The following is a 26221-nucleotide window of genomic DNA, read 5'->3' on the forward strand; positions in this document are numbered from 1 at the left end:
CTTTTGCCCTGACTACAGATACTCAGTTAAATTAAATGCTCACCACAAAAGTGGAAGATAATTGTCCCCACTTGCCACGTGGATTTGTAAATATCACGGATAGCACACTAAAAATTACTTTAGTGGAAATCTAAGTGATCCAGGGCGGTGTACAGTCTTCACGAGTTCACTGTCAATTATTACAGAAAACCAGTGTTTTGCAACAGCCCATCTCTGGTGTCACCCGAGGCAGTGTGCAATCCAGTGTTTGACAGACGCAGATCTTACAGTGACTGGGTGCAAAGTGAAACCTAGTCTTGCCTCTCAGGATATATCGCAGTGGATGGCCAAAGGAACTTTTGCTGTCATCTATCTTATGCACACAGCAGCAGTCTCTAAATGGCCACTTTCTCGTACACACAATATTTAATAACAAAGTTATGAATTAATGTAGAATCTTCTTAATTTTTACAAGCATGTAGTAGGTAAGTTGGTTGAAATCACAGAAAAAGTTTCAGCTCACTTGCATAAAAACTTTCCCTTCTAGAATTTTTAGAGTGGAACTGACAGTAGATTGTTACCTCTGAACTATAATTTTAAGAGACCTTGTATTGGTTGTTATTACCAACATGGTCCTAAAATTTGTTATAGCTCCATTATTTAATAGGTTTTATCATGTGCTGTAACCAAAATTTTCTAGCATTAAAATTATAGATACTTAATCTACTACAAACGGGGATGTTTTAGTTACAAATTTAGTTTTCATTAAATTACTCAAAAACTGTTAGAGGTAGCTTAATGTCGTCACATAATTATTATTTTTAGCATCATACAAATTTTCACATTTCTAAGTCTAATATTTAGCACCTTCAATTTTTCTTAAACTGTGGATTCTGACCACAATTTTATTTTATCATTTTGCTACTTGTACCAGTTTATTTGGACATACATTGGCACATTATGACCAATTTCTGGCTTTTTATCTTTATTATTTAGCACCAGTTATCTTTTTCTTAAAACGATGTACTTATGAAAACCACTGATTTAATCACTCTTAAGACTTGACATTTAAAACATTATAACATTAAAGTATATGCTGACAAAGATTGAAAAAAATTAACTTTTAATTTTATTCTTAATTATGGTGAAATACTTGTGCACTATGCGCACATGCATTATGGTGACGTGGCGCTACTAGCAGTGAACTGGGGTAAGTCCTGGCACACTTGCTCACCTCTGTATCTCACAAATGATACAGCGCTTCTTCCACTACAAGCTAGCTGTTGGTTTGTATTTATTAATTAGTGTTAGTTATCCAATTTTTACTGTAACTTCATGGATGTCATTGAGCTCAGATACAGAGCATGGATGTGCATTATTGACTGACAATTGTATGTACGTTGCCAGTCCACGGTGGTGCATTGCTCGTAGTAAGTCAAAGCCAGGAATTTTTTCCCCTCTAATTTATTTGATCTTCAGTTTCAGTATGTGTTTCCTGAACAGCAGCAGCATTGATATTATATTTTGATAAAATCTTCTGTAAGATTAAATTCTGATTTACTTATGCCTTCAATATTGACCTGACGGGTCTTGATAACAGGTCCAAAGATTATTGCAGAATGTCCTGAGAAGAACCAAAAAACTAGTAAATAGTCCTTCCTTTCTCTCAGGAATAATTAAATAAATTTAATTTTTGTCTGTATTTCTGCTAATGTTTGGGTGCACACTTAACTTGATATTGCAAATGTAAGTTGTAATTATGTGGTGAACTTTTTCCTGAGGAAAACAGAAATACACAAACAATAAAATTTGTCTCTGATTATTTGTGCAGCAAGGAGAGATTCGAGAGGTGACAATCCCAGTGAATGGAAGAATGGTCCACAATCTTGGACGACGTGCCACTTTGTCTGAAATGTTACTGGGTTTAACGACTAGTAAATTTGGTGATGGCACTCGAGTTATGGTTGCTGGATTCATCCCAAATGGTGAAGCTGCCAAACACTGTGGTATTAAAATTGGTGAGCTTTGAGTGAAGCATATAATAATTTTTTTATTAACCTCAGATACTTTGTTTTTTGTAGATTATTTCACACAATGTATACTCTCAGTACGCTTAAATTAACACATTTCCATTTTTCCTATGAAACATGTATACATTTTGAGCACTGTGTGAACAAAATACATAGTTGCAGTGTTGGAACTGTATGAATGAAAAACATCACTGATCCACCAACAGCAATTATAGAAAAAAGAAAAATAATAAAGATAAGGAGAAAATTTCATATGTGTGTAGAATCTCTGCTGGAGACTGCAATATGCATATATGTTACTTTTCTTTATGGGTAGAATTTATGCAAGATGAGAAGAGTACAATCAAATAAAAGTATAAGAACTTATGCCTAAGTGGTAGTAAATACAGACACAAAAAAAGACACTGTCATTGAGCTATGGGACTAAGATTTCCTTCATTTGATGAAATAGTAGAAAGGGTAGATAAATGAGATTATTCAGAATTGATGTAGCAAAATCATTCAGAACCTCAGCAACAGCAGAACAAATCTGAAAAGAAATCAGGAATATGTTGCCATCAACACAAAAAGCTGACCACCAGCTATTATATTGTCATATAGTCACCAAAAACATATACCAAATATAAAAGACAGATTGCCAATGAAAGTCAGCACCTAACACTAAAAGCAGGTTTATTATATTTGTACAACTTGTACCACATACAGAACTAAACTTCCTTTTGAATTAGGATGGCTCCTATTCATACACAAAATTTCTTTTCTGGAGTTATGTGGACATTTTATTAAGAAGCAGGTTGAATACTGTGGCTGTATCACATGGATAACCTTGTAGGCCTCTATCCCTTTGGATGGTCCAACCAATGATTGGGCTGGGGTGACTAGTGGTAGATTGGTACAAAGGATAAGTTTTGCATTGGGGCAGTCAGAAAGATATGAATGATACAGTTTATTTATTTACTTATCTTTTTAAAGAAAGGATTCAGTGTTCAGTTGATAGTGAACTCATTAGAACTAGGGCTCATGATTGGATTGCATAAGGATTGGGAAGGAAATCAGCCATGTCATATTCAAAAGAATCACCCAAGCATAGGATATGTTTCTTATTGCTAAATTAGTAGATGCAATTTTGGGGACCTGTACAATTGTATCTTTATGCGGAAGTTGCTGGTGCTGTGAAATCAATGAAGTAGTTGCAAAACATAACTATCTTAAAATGAACAGTGACTTCCCAAAAGTTGTTTAAACTTGAGATAAAATTTCTTACGGAATCTAGCATTGCAAACAATTTTTTTTTTAAGTGATGTTCCACACAAGGATATTGTGGAGATGAAAATTTGTGAATTGAATTGTAAAGTCATTCAAAAATATTATGTTGCCATTGTCATACAAAAATGAGTGGCGAGCTGATAAAGGCAACTGCCTACATTTAACATACGAATGCTCTTAGGGAAAACTGCATGATCATCATACATTTCAATGCAATATACTTTGTAATAAAGCCAGTTTTCAATGTGGGCAGTTTGTTCACACAACAGTCATATGTGTGAAGGAAAAGAATCACATGGAAAATATGACAAAGCCTGTCATAGACACTGTCTGTAAGCATGCCTAAGTTTCTCTTGCAGCTATGCTGTTTGGTGTAAGGAGCTTTTATAAGTTTTGAGGAATGAAATATAATGACACTAGTCTTTATAAGGGAGATTCTATATGTCATAAGAATAATGGCCAATAATGGAGTGCAGCATTGTACATGTGTAACCTCATGTGCCTCGGATCATAAAAACTGTTCCCACAAAGTTGACATCACACATGGTGGTAAATAGAGATGCTATAATTACCTTTACTTGCAAGTTCAGCCAAATATGTACAATCTGATCCAGATGGTCAGTGAAGCCAGGAAATCCAAATGATACATTGTTCACAATATCTTCTCAGTATACAGTTCAAGGTACATTCATCAATGTGTTTCTAATTGTAAAATCTCTGTCATCAAATGGGCAGACACACAGTACAAAACAAAAAATTAAGAACTAAGCATTATCAGCCAGCAATTTACAATTGAAGTTATACTGTTGTGAGACTTTCTAAATGATTAAAACTGTGTTGCAGACCAGTGAGGAACAAAAGCCATTAGACTGTTCAACATTAGTTTTGTGTGACAAGTCTGATTACTATACTACAAGGGCTACAAACAATGCAAGATAATGCCCACAACAAAGAGAAACAATGTGACATTATCCAATTAAAAGATTGACTGTGAGCTTATGTAACTTGTCATATCATTTAAATTTCTAGAGGTGACACTACAAAGCTATATGTGAATGAAGATACATTTGAAATAAATGGCAGGGAATGCAAATGACAGACTTGTGGAGAGGCTTCTGGAAAGGTGTATTACACTTATATAGAATACCGCAGATGAGACCCTAATGTCACCTATTACAGAGTACTTCTCTAGTATTCGAAGATCTTATCAAATAGACATTACAGAAGATGTCACATAAATGTAGAGATGTGCTGCAATTACTGTTACGGGTACAGCTTGGTACAGCTCAAGAAAGATGATATCGCTCTTGTGAAACTCCATTATGGAAATACAGGGAACTGGTTCTTAAGGGAGACTGTGTAACAGTACTGTTGTTCCCATTATGTATCTCTTCTAGGAATTATGAGAATGAGATGGGTGATATTCAGATTTCTGCAGAGATGTTGTAGGAAACTTCTTGTAGAGTGTAAATACTTATGGATTAAAGGAGACCAAAAGTATTGTCAATATGCACACACAAAAGGAAGAAAACATACTAGCTTTCAGAGTTATTCTTTGACGGGCTAGAGTAAAATACACACACTCTCCTACACAAGCATACACACTTCTGTGCCCCCACGTGGTGCCAGATGGATTAAGAGTGGCAATGATATTTGTCAGCATGTGGACTGGTTGTGGTGGGGGTATTTTTGAGTGGGGTGGGAAGAGGGAGACAAAGGGTGGGGGCAGGGATAGGGACTGGGGTGGGTGGCTAGCAGCTCAGAGGAAGGCGGCTGGTTCGCCACCTAGGTATACAGGAGGAAAGGGTGGCATGAATATGGGCTGGCACAGTTGTAGTGGCCGGTGGGAGGCAGCACATGCTGAAGGTGATGTGGGACAAATTGGGAGGATGTGACCAGATGGAGGAAGGAGAAGCTGTAGGGTGGAGGGTTTGGGGACAATGGGTTACCTTTTGAGGCCAGGACGATTAAGGGAGTGGAGGATGTGTTGTAAGGGAGCATAGTTCAGAGAAACTAGACGTGGAGGGAAGGAACCAGATGACTCAGGCTTTGAAGTAGCCATTGAATTTGAGCATGTTGTGCTCAGTTACATGTTGTGCCATCAGGTGGTCAACTTTGTTCTTGATGACCGTTTGGCAGTGGCCATTCATCCTGGTAGACAACTGGTTGGTTGTCATGCTAACATAAAAAGCTGTGCAGTGTTCGCAGCAGAACTGCTATATGGCGTGGTCTCTGATGGGATAGGATAAGCCTGTGACAGGACTGGAGTAAGAGGTGCTGGGTGAGTGGACTGGGCAGGTCTTGCACTTTGGTCTGCCACAGGGATATGATCCCAGTGACAAGGGGTTGGGAGTGGGAGTGCCATATGGATGGACTAGGATGTACTCTGCAGCATTGGCCTCTTACCTACCCTGCATTTATCATGTATCACTTACCCAGCACAAAGTCCCAAGGGACTGGAAGAAAGCACAGATGACTCAGGTATATAAGAACGGTGAAAGCAAGCCAGGGTCATGCCTGCCCAAGTAGCTAATGTAATGTGTACTAACAAAATACATGAAAAGGCCACTGTATAGAAACCAAGTCACAGCTTAGTCTGGGCGATGGAAACAAGGCAGTTTTGATGTCATTTTCAGTGGGTTTCCAGTGAAACAGAAGAGGACAAAAATATGGGAACACCAAAAATACAACACAGTACCATGCCTAATATGGTGTAGGAAACTTATTGACATTAAAAAAATCTTCCAATTGTCTCAGAATGGACAACTACTGGTCCGGTATGGTTTTCAAGTGAATCTTACACCATTCTTCATGCAAAACAGTGGCAAGTGTAGGTAACGATGATTGAGGTGCATAGTGATCACACAAACACATTTCTCTCCAAAGTAGACCACAAGGGCTCAATAATAAGATCTGGTGACTGTGGTGGCCAAGGGAGATGTGAAAATTCACCCCTGTGCTCACAAAACCAGTCCTGGATGACACGAGCTGTGTGAACAGGGACCCTGTTGTCTTGGAACACAGTATCACTATTGGGAAAACAGTGTGCTGTGGGATGGACATCATGAGACAAAATGGTCACATAATTCTTTGCAGTCATGCTACACTGTAGAGTAATGATGGGGCTGATTGAATACCATGATGTGGCTGCCTAAATCATCACTGAATCCCTGCCGTGTTTCACTCTTGTGATTTAAACTCGACCAGAAGTTGGAAACAGTGTTAAACAAGACTGATCCAATCAAATGACTTTGTTCCAGTGCCCCGTAGCCCATGTTTTATGGCTTTGTCACCATGTTTTCTTGTTGTGAGAATTTGCGTCACTGGAATTTCTAGTTGATCCTACAGTTCCTTGCTTATGGAGCCCCCTTCTTGTTGTTTTGGTCCTGACCAGATTCATGAATGTAACATTCATTTCTGCAGTGACTTTGCAGCTGTTGTCCTCTTATTCTTCCTCTTCAGTGATCACTTAACACACACTTTTGTCTGCATTGTAACTTAGCAGATGATGTTTTTACACGTTCCCAGTATGCAGTATAAGTCTTCGATATTGCGCCTCTTGAAACACCAAACTAAGGCTCCCTTGGTTGCAGTAGCTCTCGCCATATAAGCACCCACAGTTTGCCCACAGTCAAATTCACTTAGCACCTACATTACATACTCACAGCTACACAGAATTCTGTTCTCAACATCACTGACACTTGCAATGTAATGAGAACAATGCACAGGTGTTGTTTGTGGTGAAATAGAGCAGCACAACCTCCAGGCTTGGCCAGCATCTACATTTATGTTCAAGCATTCATTTCTCATGGTGTCTCCCTGCCGCTGTTGGATAAGCAGCTGCCAGCAGAAAGTCGTATACTCCTAGCTCACTCATTTGTTACATAGTTTAATTCTTAATTTCTTTGCGTGTTTTTGGTACTTGCATTATTTAATTCATAAATTTCGGGCGTATTATAGTATTTGAGAGTTGTAGTATCGCGTTTTTAGTACCTGCATAGTGTAAATTCGTGTAGTCGTCTGTCTTCTGTTTTTGTTTTGAACGGCCAGTGTCGGTTGGTCACATCCAGTGTGCTCCCTGCCGCCGTTGGATAAGTAGCTGTCAGCAGAAAGTCGTATACTCCTAACTCACTCATTTGTTACATAGTTTAATTCTTAATTTCTTTGCATGTTTTTGGTACTTCCATTGTTTAATTCATAAATTTCTGGCGTATTATAGTATTTGAGAGTTGTAGCTTCGCGATTTAGTACCTGAATAGTGTAAAATCGCGTAGTCTCCTTCCGCCGCCAAGCAGTGTGTCAGCAGTGCGCAAGTAGCAGCATTACTGCATTTACTAGGCAATCTTGTATTTTAATAATCGTTCAAATTTTGTGTCGATTTGTTTGTGCTCTCCATAGATTAATTCAGATGTTTTTTGCACAACAGTTTTTAGCATGGATAGGGACTGCAACTGCTGTGTTCGGATGCAGGCTGAGTTGGCACCCCTTCGCTCCCAGCTTCAGGCAGTGTTGGCTTCGGTCACACAGCTTGAGGCTGTTGCCAATGGGCATCAATGTGGGGGTCCGGATGGGGGTTTGTCGGGGACAGCCGGGTCGTCCCATGCATCCCCCGATCGGACTACGACTGTGGCTGCCCGGGATACTGCCCACATTGAGGCTGATTCCTCACCTGTGGTAGAGTGGGAGGTCGTGTCGAGGTGTGGCAGGGGGCGAAAGACATTCCGGAGGGCTGAACGGAAGGCCTCTCCAGTTTGTCTGACGACCTGGTTTCAGGCTCTGTCTCCGGCTGATACTGATGTTCGGGCAGAGATGGCTGCTTGTCCTGTTCCAGAGGTTGCCCCTCAGTCTGCAAGATCCGGGCAGTCGCAGAGGGTGGGCATACTGGTAGTTGGGAGCTCCAACGTCAGGCGCGTAATGGGGCCCCTTAGGGATATGGCAGCAAGAGAAGGGAAGAAAACCAATGTACACTCCATGTGCATACCGGGGGGAGTCATTCCAGATGTGGAAAGGGTCCTTCCGGATGCCATGAAGGGTACAGGGTGCACCCATCTGCAGGTGGTCGCTCATGTCAGCACCAATGATGTGTGTCGCTGTGGATCAGAGGAAATCCTCTCTGGCTTCCAGTGGCTATCTGATTTGGTGAAGACTGCCAGTCTCGCTAGTGGGATGAAAGCAGAGCTCACCATCTGCAGCATCGTCGACAGGACTGACTGCGGATATGTGGTACAGAGCCGAGTGGAGGGTCTGAATCAGAGGCTGAGACAGTTCTGCGACCGTGTGGGCTGCAGATTCCTCGACTTGCACCATAGGTTGGTGGGGTATCGGGTTCCGCTGGATAGGTCAGCAGTCCACTACACGCTGCAAGCGGCTACGCGGGTAGCCTGGGTTATGTGGCATGGACTGGGCGGTTTTTTTATGTTAGATGGCCTCGGGCAAGTACAGAAAGGGCAACAACCTCAAAGGGTGCGGGGTAAAGTCAGGACATGCGGGGACCAAGCAGCAATCGGTATTGTAATTGTAAACTGTCGAAGCTGCATTGGTAAAGTACCAGAACTTCAAGCGCTGATAGAAAGCACCAAAGTTGAAATTGTTATAGGTACAGAAAGCTGGCTGAAGTCAGAGATAAATTCAGATGAAATTTTTACAAAGGCACAGATGGTGTTTAGAAAGGATAGATTGCATGCAACCAGTGGTGGCGTGTTTGTCGCTGTTAGTAGTAGTTTATCCTGTAGTGAGGTTGAAGTGGATAGTTCCTGTGTAATATTATGGGTGGAGGTTACACTCAACAACCAAGCTAGGTTAATAATTGGCTCCTTTTACTGACCTCCCGACTCAGCAGCATTAGTGGCAGAAAAACTGAGAGAAAATTTGGAATATATTGCACATAAATTTTCTCAGCATATTATAGTCTTGGGTGGAAATTTCAATTTACCAGATATAGACTAGGACACTCAGATGTTTAGGACGGGTGGTAGGGACAGGGCATCAAGTGACATTATGCTGAGTGCACTATCCGAAAATTACCTCTAGCAATTAAACAGAGAACCGACTCGTGGAAATAACATCTTGGACATACTGATAACAAACAGACCCGGACTTTTCGACTCTGTAAGTGCAGAACAGGGAATCAGTGATCATAAGGCCGTTGCAGCATCCCTGAATATAAAAAAAGGGAGGAAGGTTTATCTGTTTAGCAAGAGTAATAGAAGGCAGATTTCAGACTACCTAACAGATCAAAACGAAAATTTCTGTTCCGACACTGACAATGTTGAGTGTTTATGGAAAAAGTTCAAGGCAAATCTAAAATGCGTTTTAGACAGGTACAAGCCAAGTAAAACTGTGAGGGACAGGAAAAACCCACCGTGGTTCAACATCAAAGTTAGGAAACTACTGCAAAAGCAAACAGAGCTTCACTGCAAGTTTAAATGCAGCCAAAACCTCTCAGACAAACAGAAGCTAAACGATGTCAAAGGTAGTGTAAGGAGGGCTATGTGTAAAGCGTTCAGTGAATTCGAAAGTAAAATTCTATGTACCGACTTGACAGAAAATTCTAGGAAGTTCTGGTCTTACGTTAAATCAGTAAGTGGCTCGAAACAGCATATCCAGACACTCTGGGATGATGGTGGCATTGAAACAGAGGATGACACGTGTAAAGCTGAAATACTAAACACCTTTTTCCAAAGCTGTTTCACAGAGGAAGACCGCACTGCAGCTCCTTCTCTAAATCCTCGCACGAACGAAAAAATGGCTGACATCGAAATAAGTGTCCAAGGAATAGAAAAGCAACTGGAATCACTCAACAGAGGAAAGTCCACTGGACCTGATGGGATACCAATTCGTTTCTACACAGAGTACGCGAAAGAACTTGCCTCCCTTCTAACACTCATGTACCGCAAGTCTCTAGAGGAACGGAAGGTTTCAAATGATTGGAAAAGACCACAGGTAGTCCCAGTCTTCAAGAAGGGTCGTCAAGCAGGTGCGCAAAACTATAGACCTATATCTCTGACGTCGATCTGTTGTAGAATTTTAGAACATGTTTTTTGCTCGAGTATCATGTCGTTTTTGGAAACCCAGAATCTACTGTGTAGGAATCAACATGGATTCTGGAAACAGCGATTGTGTGAGACCCAACTCGCTTTATTTGTTCATGAGATCCAGAAAATATTAGATACAGGCTCCCAGGTAGGTGCTATTTTCCTTGACTTCCGGAAGGTGTTCGATACAGTTCCACACTGTCGCCTGATGAACAAAGTAAGAGCCTATGGAATATCAGACCAGCTGTGTGGCTGGATTGAAGAGTTTTTAGCAAACAGAACACAGCATGTTGTTATCAATGGGGAGACGTCTACAGATGTTAAAGTAACCTCTGGCGTGCCACAGGGGAGTGTTACAGGACCATTGCTTTTCACAATATATATAAATGACCTAGTAGATAGTGTTGGAAGTTCCATGTGGCTTTTCGCTGATGATGCTGTAGTATACAGAGAAGTTGCAGCATTAGAAAATTGTAGCGAAATGCAGGAAGATCTGCAGCGGATAGGCACTTGGTGCAGGGAGTGACAACTGATCCTTAACATAGACAAATGTAATGTATTGCGAATACATAGAAAGAAGGATCCTTTATTGTATGATTATATGATAGCGGAGCAAACACTGGTAGCAGTTACTTCTGTAAAATATCTGTGAGTATGGGTGCGGAACGATTTGAAGTGGAATAATCATATAAAATTAATTGTTGGTAAGGCGGGTACGAGGTTGAGATTCATTGGGAGAGTCCTTAGAAAATGTAGTCCATCAACAAAGGAGTTGGCTTACAAAACACTCGTTCGACCTATAGTTGAGTATCGCTCATCAGTGTGGGATCCGTACTGGATCAGGTTGACGGAGGAGATAGAGAAGATCCAAAGAAGAGTGGCGCGTTTCATCACAGGGTTATTTGGTATCCATGATAGTGTTACGGAGATGTTTAGTAAACTCAAGTGGCAGACTCTGCAAGAGAGACGCTCTGCATCACGGTGTAGCTTGCTCGCCAGGTTTCGAGAGGTTGCGTTTCTGGATGAGGTATCGAATATATTGCATCCCCCTACTTATATCTCCCGAGGAGATCACAAATGTAAAATTAGAGAGATTCGAGCAAGCACGGAGGCTTTCAGACAGTCATTCTTCCTGCAAACTGTACGCGATTGGAACACAAAAGGGAGGTAATGACAGTGTTATGTAAAGTGCCCTCCACCACACACCGTTGGGTGGCTTGCGGCGTATAAATGTAGATGTAGATGTATTTTTGTCCAACCCATATATCTCCACTGTTGATAACCTAAGCTTGTTAGAGGTAACTGCACAATAGACCACCCTGTGCAGGCAGAAAAAAAAATTCAATATAACTCAAAAATTACATAAATTTCAATAAAATCTAATTTTTGTTGTATTAATAGATATTGCCAAATCATACAGGATGTCCCAGAAATGTTGCATCAAATTTCTGTGGGAGGTGGGGTACATCGTAAGGATTGAGAACTGAATAGCATCCGATGGCCACAAACATCAGGGATAAGTGGTAGCAGAGGTTGAAGATTGGAAAGGGAACAAGAGAGTAATTCACTTGAAATATTTATTGAGTATAATGAGTACACATGGTGTAGACATGAGTACAGCTCTAATGTTACAACAGATGCTTTAAGTTTGCACCATCAGATGCCTGGCACTGATAGAACATTGACTACTGGATATAGTCAAACACACCAGGAGTTTCTTTAATTGTAGCAGCTGTGCAGACGATTTGTGTGACAAGGTCTATTTAAGATTTCACTGGATTGTGATACATGAGAGATTTCATTGCTTCCCACATAAAGAAATCGAGACTTGATAAATCATTTGGATGTGGGAGCTAGGAAACCAGTCCACCACCCCAAGACATCGATGTGGCTATGACCTTTTCAAATGCCTACGAACAGCCAGTCCAATCTGAGCAGGTGCACCATCATGTTCGAACCATGTGCTGTGCCTAACATATGGTGGAATGTCTTCAAACAAGCCAGAAAAAACCTGTTTCAGAAAGGTCTGATAATTTGTGGTGATTGGACAAGATGGTAAAAGGTGTGACCCAACAAAGCAGTTGCCACCCAAACCTTCCCACATATTAAGTGTGAAACAATGTTGTGCCATGTGGTGTCACACACTGGCGGGGGTTTCTGGTCCCCAAAAAATCTTCATTCTGGTGACTGAATTCGACAGCCCTAGTGAATGTGGCCTCATCAGTGAACAATGCGCAAGTTAGGTAATTCACATCTGTGCCACTTTGTTGCAGAAACCACTTTGCAAAATGTGCACATGCAGGATAGTCATCGGAGTGCAATAATAGCACACTTTGGAGATGAAAGGCATGTAAGGACTCAATGTTCAAAATGTGCTGGACACTGCTACAAGACATTCTTAAGTCCTAAGCAATGGCATGTATGGTGGTTCTTGGATTAGTCTCCATAGCATCAAACACACTTTCTTCACTAGTGACCGAACACACCAATTGCAGAGCACCCTCACTAGCCTTGCCACTTCCCAATGACCCGTACTTGCAAAAATTTCGATGCAGATTTGCAAACTTTCTGTGTTGTGGTTGATGTCTGTCTGGGAAGTGTTCTTCATAAATGTTTCTAGCACCTTATTCATTACACTCAGCTATTCAATATATTAAGTGCATGTCTGCAAGCTCGCCATTTGTGTCTACTGTTCCATGCGTCTTATGCTGGCTAGTGCACAAACTATGAAATCCTCGCATTCCAGTCCAGTACTCTTGTGTATAGCACTACCTAGTGGCCTACAATGACGTTTCATGGCCATGGGTTGCTATGCAGTTCTCAATGCTTATGATAGTAAACAAGTTTGTTGCAACACATTAGGGACGCCCCATATAAGTCAGGTACTAACTTTGTCTGGTGAACTGATTTGTTTATGTGGATTTTTTAAGTAGTCATATTGTTTGGGCTCCTCTACATCTACATTTACATGATTACTCTGCTATTCACAATAAAGTGCCTGACAGAGGATTCAATGAACCCCCTTCAAGCTGTCTCTCTACCATTCCACTCTCGGAACGGCACGCAGGAAAACAAGCACTTTTTCTGTGCGAGCCCTTATTTCTCCTATTTTGTCATGATGGTCATTTGTCCCTATGTAGGTGGGTGCCAACAGAATGTTTTCGCAGGAGAAAACTGGTGATTGAAACTTCCTGAGAAGGTCTCGTCGCAACGAAAAGGGCCTTTGTTTTAATGATTGCCACTCCAATTCACGTACCATGCCTGTGACACTATCTCCCCTATTTTTCAATAATGCAAAATGAGCTGCCCTTCTTTGTACTTCTTCAATGTCATCCATCAGTCCCACCTGATGCGGTTCTCACACCACACAGCAATACTCCAGAATAGGGCTGACAAGTGTGGTGTAAGCAGTCTCTTTAGTAGACCTGTTGCACCTTCTAAATGTTCTGCCAATGAATTGCAGTCTTTGGTTTGCTCTACCCACAATATTATCTATGTGATCGTTCCAGTTTAGGTTATTTGTAATTGTAATCCCTAAGTATTTAGTTGAATTTACAACCTACAGATTTGTGTGACTTATCGCATAATCAAAATTTAGCTGATTTCTTTTGTACTCATGTGAATAACTTCACACTTTTCCTTATCAGGGTCAATTGCTACTTATCGTACCATACACATATTTTATCTAAATCATTTTGCAAGTTGTTTTGATCATCTGATGACTTAACAAGATGGTAAATGACAGCATTATCTGCAAAAATCTAAGACAGCTACTCAGATTGTCTCTTATGTCATTAATATAGATCAGGAACAAGAGAGGGCCTATAACACTTCCTTGGGGAACGACAGATGTTACTTCTGTTTTACTCGATGACTTTCCGTCTATTACTACGAACTGTGACCTTTCTGACAGGAAATCACGAATCCAGTCACACAACTGAGGCGTTACTCTGTAGGCACGCAGTTTGGTTAGAAAACACTTGTGAGGAACGGTGTTGAAAGCCTTCTGGAAATCTAAAAATATGGAATCAATTTGACATCCCCTGTTGATAGCACTTATTACTTCATGAGTATAAATAGCTAGTTGTGTTTCACAAGAAGGATATTTTCTGAAACCGTGCTGACTATGTGTCAATAAATCATTTTCTTCATGGTACTTCAAAATGTTCGAATACAGTATATGTTCCAAAACCCTACTGCAAATCAACATTAGTGATATAGGCCTGTAATTCAGCAGATTACTTCTACTTCCCTTTTTGCGTATTGATGTGACTTGAGCAATTTTCCAGTCTTTAGGTACAAATTTTTCAGTGAGCAAGTGGTTTTATATAATTGCTAAATATGGAGCTATTTTATCAGCATACTCTGAGAGTAACCTGACTGGTATACAATCTGGTTCGGAGCCCCTTGCCTTTATTAAGTGATTTAAGCTGCTTTATTACACCGAGGATATCTGCTTCTATGTTTCTCATCTTGCCAGGTGTTCTTGATTGGAATTCAGGAATATTTACTTTTTTTTCTTTGGTGAAGGAGTTTCAGAAAACCGTGTTTAATAACTCTGCTTTAGTGGCACTGTCATCAGTGACTTCACCGTTGTTATTGCACAGTGAAGGTATTGATTGCGTCTTGCCACTGGTTTTCTGCCAGATTTCGAGACAGAATTTCGTTGTGGAAATTATTAAAAGCATCTCACATTGAAGTACGCACCATATTTCGAACTTCTGTAAAACTTTGCCAATCTTGGGGATTTTGCATTCTTTTAAATTTGGAATGACTTTTTGTTGCTTCTGCTACAATGATCAGACCCGATTTGTGTACCATGGAGGATGAGTACCATCACTTATTAATTTATGTGGTATATATCTCTCAATTGCTGTTGATACTATCTCTTTGAAAACATTCCACAACTTTTCTACACTTACATGATCAGATCGGAAGGAGTGAAGACCGTCTCTTAAAAAGGTGTTAAGATCATTTTATCAGCTTTTTTTTTTTTAAATAGATATACTTTGCGTTTCTTTTTGATGGTTGTAGGTGTTATGTTATTTAGCCTAGCAGCAACTGCCTTGTGGTCGCTAATCCCTGTATTCATCACAATACTCACTATTTGTCCAGGATTATTTGCTGCTAAAAGGTCAAGTGTGCTTCCGCTACCATTTACTCTTTGAGTAGGCTCATGAACTAATTCATTCAAATGAATAATCTTGGAATGCCATGCTGTAATTCAATTATTTGTTTTGAATGGCTTATTGTCAGTGCATAGTCATTCAAAGTTTCCTTAACTCATAAGAAATCTGCTTCTTAATTTTCATTGGTTAAGAAATAAATGTTTATATTTAAACATGCTGTATGTATTTTGAAGGTGATCCAACGTGAAGATGTCCCAAAAACTGCAGTCATATGTGATAACATCAAGAAAATGCACTGTATGATATTGAGAAATGGGTGATTAAAGGTATATGATGCAACTGACACCACAGGCAACTTGTAAGGAAGAGTACAGTACTTTACATGAATGAGTTAACTATGGGGGAGGCTTGAGCAAGTAAGGGTGAAAACGAATCTCTCACCATTCTGATGGAAGTTCCAAAAAGAAACCAACGTATTTTGTGCAATAATTCGTTAGTGTCGATGAGATGTGTGTCCACCACTCGATATTAAAAATGGACTAGCAATAAGTAAAAGCTAGCGACCCTGTAGCAGCAGTGCCACAAATATGTGAACGGACAAGAACTGCTCATTGCTGGCACCTATTAGCTGCATCAGGTATTTGTCAGTGCACATAGTTACCAATAGGCAAAATTCTGGCAATGTGCGGTGCAGATGGACGTGGGTCAGTAAAAAGCAGTGGTAGTGCGAACTGAAGCACCAAAAAGTACAGAAGCATTTTCTGGATTCCATTTCTGTTAACCAGGGACCATGCGGATCGAACTTAATGCGAGCTCCCCACTGATATGCGAGGAAGTTTGTTTCCACTTTTGCTTCAATCACATTTTGTTTTTGTCAATAGACACTGTAATTGGATTTCTTTTTTATCACTTGTTCATTTACTCATTTGTGCAGAATAAATACATTTACAGCAAATGTGCACTTTATCAATTACCTTCACCACACTGTCACCATAGCCTGAACATAGTATGTGGGTGCAACAGTACATAGGGCTCACTGCATGACTGACATGAAAGTGGTGATACTCACTCACTCCCACTTCAACCCTGCATTGAGAAAGACAAATTTGATTTCATCTGTAGGAAAGGTTAGGGTTAATGTTTCCTTGGATGCAAAAAAAATTCAACTGGTTGAAAATATATATGGGAAGAGGTCTGGATTACAAAAGGGAAAAAGTCTTTCATCTGGAAAGTGCATCTGCCCCCTTTGGTATTTTGGCAGTAGTAAAACTGAGGGGTTTCAAGTATGAATTGTTAGAACATCCACCCCGTTTACCAAATCTGACACATTTTGACTTCCACATATTTCCGTGCTTAAAGAAAGATGTGGCTTGCCAGTGAAAAGGTTGCTGCAATGATACCTGGGTATTTTGCAAACCTTTCATAATCACATTCCAGACAGATAGTTCATTGGACAAAATGCCTTGATGTAAAAGGGGAATTTGCTAGAAAATAAGCACTTTCTAGCCAAGCTTCAAAATTTTCTCTTTGCCCATATAGGGGATATTTTTTCTGACCTTGAGAATTACGTATATTTTACACAGAGGCATAACGTTTTTGATTCAACTCTGCAATGAAACTACACAAGTGCCCCTCTAGGCAGTGTTAAGTGTGATAATTTTTGCAATTGTTGTTATCAGTAGAATGCCCACACTCAGAAACCTTATTCAGTTTTCCTTATTTGTGGAAGTATTATACATTTCTTACAGACTCACAATGACTATACACCAGTTGCAGCAAGTGAAGTTAGCAGACAGAAGTTTTCTGACTAATGCATTTTAATAATGTTATAAATGTTAAACTAAGTGCATGGAGTGATTTTTTGCAGCCTCAGTATAATGCCAGCATGATGAAGCATGTATGGTGTCTGGGTCTTCTAGACCATCATATTTAATTATATTAGGAGCAACCCATCATATCAAAATTTAGCTACATACAGGGACGTTTAAGACCAGCCTTCTTCCTAGCCTGTCTGTTGTGGCTGGTTAACTTCCACCAAACATAGGAAGAACTCTCATAATGTGATAAGCACACAAAATTAATTCTACTTCTCAGATTCCATTATATGACCCTGTCATATTGTGGCAGAACAAGTTGGCCACATTTGATATGGAGACATTAGCAACCTTAATCATATATGTCTAGTGTCAAGTGGCAGCTTGCATTCAAGATAGGCTTGGCTTGGAAACGGGAAAATTAAGAGAGTTAGAATTTGTGATTGCATGTATAATTTTATCCTAATTTTCCTATGCATAATTACACATATACATACAATTTATGAAGGAGCAGGCAAGGTGGGTGAATGTGTGTTACTTGAAAAAGATTGAGAGGGACCTGACAGATGAGCAATGATAAGTTACAAGTGACAAATTGTATATTACTGTTGTGGTATTACAAGCAGTAGTGACCAACACAGCAACTTCGTGTCACGGCCTCTACTGCATGCAGCAACAGTTCCTTAATGATGCAATCTCTGCAATATTCCTCCCTCCTTTGTCAATGGTGATTGCACTCCTAGACAGCGTTCAACCGGAGTGGTGACAATCTGCTTTGACCCTTAGAGGCTGACTACTGAAATGAGATTAGACTCTTCCCATTTACTCTTGTGGAATTGACCACTAGATGTCATGAGAGGTGGATCCATTAATATAAAAGTATATTGTCTTGCCAGTAGAGAAACAGTAACAGCAGAATGCATCTGTCAGGAGAGCTCAGTCACTTCAAATGTGTACTAATCATTGGCTGTCACCTGAATAGCAAATCCATCAGGGACATTTAAACCCTTGTAAAGCTGCACAAGTCAACTGTTCACACGTGATTGTGAAGTGAAAACATGAACAACTGCAGGTAAACCAAGACCAGGCAGATCTCATGTACCAATGGACAGGGATCATTGTGCAATGTGGAGGGTGTTTGTAAAAAATTGCTTAAGATCAGCAGAAGGAATTACTTGTGAGTTCTGAAGTGCTACTTGCAGACTAATTAGCACATTGACTTTACATAGGGCGCTAAAAAGAAAGGGGCACAGTGGTCGAGCAGCTCCTCATAAGGCACACATTTCTTTAGTCAGTGCTAAACACTTGAGGTGGCTAATGAGCGATATCACTAAACAGTGAGTAACTTTAAATGAGTGATTTGGAGTGGTGAATCATCCTGTATGCTGTGGCAATCTGATGAAAGGGTTTGGGTTTGGTGAATACCTGGAGAATAGAGCAGCATCTATGAGGCAAGGATTTGTTTACATTAACATTTCTCAAATGGACTGGCCTGCCCAGAGGCCTGAACTGATCCCAGTGGAACACCTTGGGGATGAGTTAGAATGTCAGCTTCACCACGGACCCCAGGTTCAACATCACTACTTTCTCTGGTTTTGGCCATTGGGGAAGAGTGGACTGTTTGGCCCTTGGGGAAGAGTGGACTCTTTGACCCTTGGGGAAGAGTGGACTCCTCTGCAAACATTCAGGCACCTCATTGAAAGTGTCCCCAGCGGAGTTCAAGCCTTCACAAAGGTGAATGGTTGGACACACCTCATATTAATGTCCACTAATAGGTTTGCAGATACTTTTGATCAGATAGTGTATATGTGAACAAAAGACTGTACAAGATGTGTCCTGTCTCATATTTGACTTTGTTTGTGTTGACATCTTCTCCTTGGGTGGATGATGTTTTGGAGTTTATAGTTTGAATTCTTGAATGGATGATGTCCTAGGGGTAAACTCAAGAGTCAAAGGTATGAGGTATCAGCAACATTGGCAGTGTTGACTATTAGGGATAAAAGCTACTTAAATAGAACAAGAACAGAGACAGTGTAGAGGAAAGTGTCAATAACTATACCATCAATGGTGTCACTGCTGTTTCCATTGCATTTTTGTGGTATTATTGGGATCAAGTTTGTCGTGGCAGTAGCCAATGTTGGTTTTGGTCCTGCAGTTGGTGTACCATCACTGATGCTATAGGCTTTTGCACTTTGAGATTACTCTCAAACCAAATCAGTGGTCCATATGTGGTGTTGATATTAAGCAGTTTCATGGTGTCATCATATGGGGGCCATTTGATATGCATGTCATCAATCTGCTGCTGAACTAAAGCTTTGTAGCCTTGTCAATTGCTGCTCTGGCTTAGGTCTCCTCTTCTGGTGAGTAACACATGTCATTGTTCTTTACATTGTAGCAAAATACTTCCTTCTTCATGTATCACATACAACCATTTACTATATTCAAGCTGCAGCCATAGGATGCACAAAAGATGGACGACCTTCTGCCTGCAGCTGTGGTAGATTCTCATAAGAGGTTGTAACACGTCTGTCTTGCATGTCTCATCATTTGAGTGTGGCTTAAAGGACTGTTTGCAAAAATGATTATGTAATCTCAGACAACTGCATTGGCATTGCATTGGAGCTGGATAATTGTACTGTCTCTCGGTATCATCAGTGCTTCATATATCGTGCTGTGGTGCTGTGTCTATTTTTCGAATAGGTTGCCTGCATTGCAATAGGCTAGGACAGGATATGTTAAAGATCACAGTTCTCTGAGGTAATCAGGGGTGTGTGCAGTACATAGCTGAGGTTATCAGTGGTAGCAAAATCATCAGCTTCTGTTATGTTTATTAGCTCAGAGTAATCAGCATGTGGTATGTGGATGTTCTGGCTCTGGCTTTGAAGTAGCGTCAACTTTTGAATTATTTGCTGCAAATGTATGTAGTAAGTATCAATGATAGCTCTTTGTGCACTTCTTTTGGCAGTTGTGATACAGTGGAGACCATCTTTTGCCAGGCAGAAAATGGTGAAGCAGTAGCTTATTAGGCTCTAGCATTATGATTAGGGTGGCTAGTGCATGCATCTGTTTGTTTGTGGCAATAGTATAAATTGTAAGGTATGACTGTAACTTCTCCAACCCTATGTCTAGTGCAGATTCATTCTGTGTTAAGTGTTCTGCTGTCACTTTATCACTTCTGAGGACTTTGTTAATGGGAAAAATGCCAAGCTGCACCGTTGTTCGGAGTCCATGTTAAATTGTATGTCCCTCTATAACTACCACATATCATCTCCAATAGGAATTTCAAACTAACAGTAGGGTTGACAACTACTTCACCTTTTTCACTGCTGTATTCTTATGGATGTTCTGCATAAGAAGCATCATGTACATACCAACATTCTGATATTTGTGCCTTACAAATTCTGATAACAGAACCATATTCCTCAAGTGTCTCTTGTCATTTTTAGAGATCTGTGAAAGGAAGATATTTTTCAGGGTGCCATCCAATAGAGTTTATTTATATTTTTGCCAGGTGACTCCAGTACATGCACAGAGCAGCACTAACTGATCCTGTTGTATGTCCTTCCAGTTTGCCGTTCACATCAATTTACTATGTCTTATTTTGTGGGGATCCACAGGAGTCTGTTTTCCATTACTGTTGAGTGCTTCCTGAATAAAGCCATATTTGTGTTACTTGCACTGGACTTGTGTATTACTTGGTTACTACAATCAGACTTTCAATGATCTCATCAGTGAATGGGTATACATTGTGATACAATATTTATCATTGTCTGTGTTCCTTCTCTTGCTGAAATTCAGTTATTCTATTTGCCTCTGTTAATAACTTTTTCCAGTTTTCTATAAGTTTTCATTAATAGGTTTACGTTTGTTAATGTCTCTCATACTTTTAAAAGGTACACGTCTTACACTTCTGTTGTAAGATTCTTATTATTTCAGGTGACTGGTTACAGAGTATTAATGGTCAGGAGGTCAATGGACAAACACTTGATGCAGTTCTGTCAGCAGTGAAGCCCCCTTGTGAGGTAAGTCAGTGTTTGTGTCAGTCAAAAGTACAATGCCCTTTAACAATTAAATTTAAGAATATTCTTTCAGTTTGCGATGTTATAAGAAGCCAGCCCATGGAGCAAGAGGCTGTGATGAGTGATTTGACAGTTCGCGGTGTCTACCCAATGAAGTGAGGAATACAGGAGGCTGAGTGCCAGATGTGGGTCTTTCACAAGGCTGGAGTATGCAAGCTTAACTGAAGGGTTGAATGCAATGGAATGACAGCGAAGGGGGTTAAAATGACAGATGAATATTATATTTTCAATGAAACCATGCTACAGATCCTACAGACATGATACAGAAAAATGAAGTACACCAGAAAAATCAATGAATTGAACTCATTCCAACTTCAAGTATGGTTCTAGAATAAATACAGTGTGTCCAGCAAGGAGGTCCCTGTTTACAAAATTCAATACCTTGGAAGTTGACATTGATATAAATAGTTCAAAATGCTGCTAACAAATGGCTCTGTAATCACAATATCTAATGCCTGTAAATAGTCTGTTGCAGCTCAAAGTGATAATGAAAGAGGATTAGCATGCTGAAGGAAGAGGTTGAAATCATGTAATCCATTGAACAACATGTTTCTCTGGTCCTGTAATACCACAGGTTAGTACACAGTCCTATGGCAGCAAGGCACAGTTTTCAAACACAATTTAATGTTTCCAAAAGGATTCGATGCAAAAACCATTTGTTAGCTCTTCACGAAATTGCAACAGACAGACTGCATGATTGATGATCTACTGGGTAATGTCGTCCCAAGGCAGACTGTAGTTACTCTTGAAAATATTACCTTGTTTTCTGGAATAATTCAGCAAAATCCAAGAAAATCCACCCGAAAAATTGCAGCAGAGACTGGTTTAAAGCAGTCCAGTAGGCAGGGAAATACTGAGGTAGAGCCAACACATGTTTTGATTCAAAATTCAAATCCATCAGGCCATATCTTTATGTGCTAAAAGACAGATAGCTGACTTTGCTAACAATGGTCTCACTATTATTGATAATGAAGGACTTGATGTTTGCTGCACCTGTTTCACAGATGAAGAACATTTCCACCAGAATGGAGTCATGAATAAACAAAACTAGTGATTTTGGGCTTCTGAAAATCTGAGTGTTTGGGCTGCAGTATGCAGCAGAGGCATTATTGGCTTTTTATCATGCAAGGGCCCATCACTAGTGAATATTACATTGTAGTTTTTGAACAATTTGTCACCACACAGCTAGTGTTGGAGGACTTGACTAGTCATCAAGTTGAGGGCCATACCACACTGCACTGAACAGATGTTTTGCTTTCTCAATGAATAGTTCGGGAATAGAGCCATTGCATTGGATTAATACAAATTTATTGGTGTAAGGGTGGATTGGCCTCCATATTTGTCCAGTGTGACTCCTTGTGACTGTCTACTGCAACCATCGCACCATTCTGGATGGCCTCGAATCAGCAATCTGTGTGGTATATGAATCCATTTCTGTTGAGAAACTGGTGGTTGTGATGGCAAATTTTATAGTTCATTTGCAGCATCTCCGTACTGCAAGTGTTGAACTTCTCAAAAAAATTGTGATGTGACTGCAGAGACTTCTTGCAGAGGAGAAGATTAATTACACACACTGTTACTGTATAAAATGCACCGTGTACAGTGCCATCTCTTAGCAGCTTTTTGAATTATTTCACAACTTCTGTATAAAATTTTGACAGCTTTCATTATATATGATGGTAGTATCTGTTCCCGACAGAATAGTTACTGTTAATGACCATGCAGCTTTGTTAGAATGAAATGGACACCCTCGCTGCAACCAGGCATTTATATACTTCATTGGGGACATGTTGAAAATGTGTACCTCGACCGGGACTCAAACCCGGGATCTCCTGCTTACATGGCAGATGCTCTATCCATCTGAGTCACTGAGGGCACAGAGGATAGTGCGTCTGCAGGGACTTATACCTTGCACGCTCCCCGTGAGACCCACATTCCCAACATGTTCACATCACTACATTCGTAGTGCGCCTAATAGATGTATGTACAGGACTTGGTAGATTAATCTGCCCCGAGTAATGAGTGTGATGGGCAAACATCTATTAGGCGCACTACGAATGTAGTGATGTGGACATGTTGGGAATGTGGATCTCATGGGGAGTGTGCAAGTGATAAGTCCCTGCTGGCGCACTATTCTCTGTGCCCTCGGGGACTCAGATGGATAGAGCGTCTGTTTCAACATGTCCCCAATGAAGCATATAAATGCCTGGTTGCAGCAAGGGTGTCCATTTAATTATCATTTCATTCTAGCAAAGCTGCATGGTCACTAACGGTAACTGTTCTTTCGAGAACAGATACTACCATCATATATAGTTAAAATATGGCTTCCCAGCCATTGACCATCATGTGCAAATGTACACGCTATGCCCAAACTTGTACGGGTAATGCGTATGATAGGCAAACATCTATTAGGCGCACTACGAATGTAGTGATGTGGACATGTTGGGAATGTGGGTCTCACGGAGAGTGTGCAAGGGATAAGTTCCTGCAAGTGCACTATCCTCTGTGCCCTCAGTGACTCAGATGGATAGAGCGTCTGCCATGTAAGCAGGAGATCCCGGGTTCGAGTCACACATTTTCAACATGTCCCCAATGAAGTATATAAACGCCTGGTTGCAGCAAGGGTGTCCATTTAATTATCATTTCATTACAGCTTTCACAGTAAGCACACCTTTTGTTGCACTTGTGTATCGATCTTAGTTTCAAGATATTTAATTCTGGAATCGGGGACTCCTTTACTGGACACCCCTGGAAGTTACTATTGTTTTTAATTATGATAGATTATAAAATTAACAACTGAATTATTGGAGAAATTTAATTGTATGATGTAGAACATGAACACCACAATGCACTACATTTCAAATATTGCATGGATATAAATAATTACATATCAGTTTATTAAAAGTGTATGATGTGCAGATGTGCCAAGGCTATACATCCTCAACAGTTACATGTAATATGGATGTAGCATGAGTTTCCCAGATCCTTACTTAATCTTAGTAATGTATGTGTACCCACAATTTACTATTCCATGTGCAATTATAATTTTATGTAGGCCGTAAGTTTTGTCAAAGTTTTGCCGCATTGTAAAACTGGATGTAAACATGCCTTGTGGATTTTGTCAATAACTTGTTTAATACCATGTTGTTATTTGAATGAAAGATCACAAAATGACTGCAATAATTTTCTTTGTTTTGTGCTATCTTATATGTGGGTACAGTTACTTGAATAGTGGTCGTCATTTAAGAGTCTAACTTGGATTTAGTAGTGTGTAACATCACAGAAGGTATGTAAGTAGTTTCATTGAAAATGTAACATTCATCTTTCATTTTAGTCACCTAAGCATGTTGCTTTTTGTCATGTTTGGTCAGTGTTGGTGAGTATGCTATTGTCATAGGGCTTGCAACTGAGCAGCCATGTGAGTTACATACTGCAACTTTTCATTGGACTTGTAGTAATTGTGCAAACACGACTTACAGGCTTCAACTTTTCATGGCACTTAAATAATTTGACTTTGTTTCCTGGTGATTGATGTAGTTTGACTGTATGAACTATAACTTTGTTTGCATGATTGAGGCAGCTATGAATTATAGTTATGTGTTGCACTTGATATTTTTGATTGTGAAGTTAAGGACTTATGCACATTTTTGCAGTGGTTATTTGGGATAGCAAACTTTTGTTTACAATGCAATTGATGGTGGAAAATTGCCTTTGCGAGTTTGCTGTTGATTTTTGTGAGTTCCTGTGCAGTTAAATGAACTTTATTCACACATTTTTGTATTTGATGCTCTGCTCACACTACATACTTTAATTATTGTCTAATTTTCATTTTTTAATTTAAATCCACAGTTTATGTGACACCACCATTCACACACATGTGAACTTTATTTAACAAACATTTATTTGGTTTAAAGTGTAACTCTTGTGATTTCAACAACATCATTAATCCTGCAGAATTTATCCAATCATTTCTCATACTTTTATACATTTCACTAATTTGTCTACTGATGAAAAATGGTTTGACATTCAAGCCTGTGTTAAATGTAAAGTCTTTAAAGCAGTGTTGCATGACTGACCCCTCTGCTAAGAACAAGTCAAGTCAACAAATTGGGTCATACATTGCTCTCACTAAGATTGGCATATAAAACTGTGGTGTGCACATAAGTTGTCATAGAAAATAATTTCAGTGGTAACTGTAAAGGTTAAATTTACTGTACATTTCTTTGTATCATGAACAAATTAAAAAATAAAATAAAGTGGCAGATTATATCTGAAAGGAGGATAGTAAAGGAAGAAACAGTCTTATGATACTTCTAAGTCACTCAGTTGCAGTGTTACAAAGCTACTATAGTGAGGGCACCACAGCTTCACAATTCTCTGACTTTCCAGAGTCTGAGGAAGTGACTTTTTTGTTACAGTGGTATTGGGTGCATGCCAAACCACCATGTCATGTGTATCAGCACAACAGTAATTGGTCATCCTATGAATCAGTGCCACATTTTTGGTCAGCTATCCAGAATTATGTTTTCTGTTCTTGCCCTAAATTGCTTAAGGCAAATTCCAGGGTGACTGCTTTGAATAGGATATGCCCAATTTCCATTCCAATCCTTCCCTTCCCCAATCCAAGTTGGTACTTGATGGGATATTACTCTCTGTTCTTCCTTCCCAGTTCTGAATAACAATCTGTTAACAAGTTTGTTTGTTTGATTTGAAAGCCACCACAAGCCTTCAGCTTTTTAAAGTACTCAAAACTCTCTCTCTCTCTCTCTCTCTCTCTCTCTCTCTCTCTCTCTCTCTCTGTGTGTGTGTGTGTGTGTGTGTGTGTGTGTGTGTGTGTGTGTGTGTGTGTGTGTTACATGTGCATTTGTGTGCAGAAAATGGTCGCTAGAT

At 40.0% G+C, this 26221-nt stretch overlaps 1 protein-coding gene across 2 annotated transcripts in view; it reads left to right on the forward strand.

Moving 5' to 3' along the window:
- LOC126297512 (protein inturned) overlaps positions 1–26221 on the forward strand; it is a 229004-nt gene that overhangs the window by 26122 nt on the left and 176661 nt on the right. For both annotated transcript variants that reach the window (XM_049988398.1, XM_049988397.1), the window contains exons 4-5: positions 1811–1997; positions 21189–21274. In XM_049988398.1, coding sequence (XP_049844355.1) covers positions 1811–1997; positions 21189–21274 — 273 coding nt within the window. The remainder of the gene's footprint in view (positions 1–1810; positions 1998–21188; positions 21275–26221) is intronic.

The sequence above is a fragment of the Schistocerca gregaria genome, chromosome X, assembly GCF_023897955.1.
Source record: "Schistocerca gregaria isolate iqSchGreg1 chromosome X, iqSchGreg1.2, whole genome shotgun sequence".
Taxonomy (NCBI): Eukaryota; Metazoa; Arthropoda; class Insecta; order Orthoptera; family Acrididae; genus Schistocerca; species Schistocerca gregaria.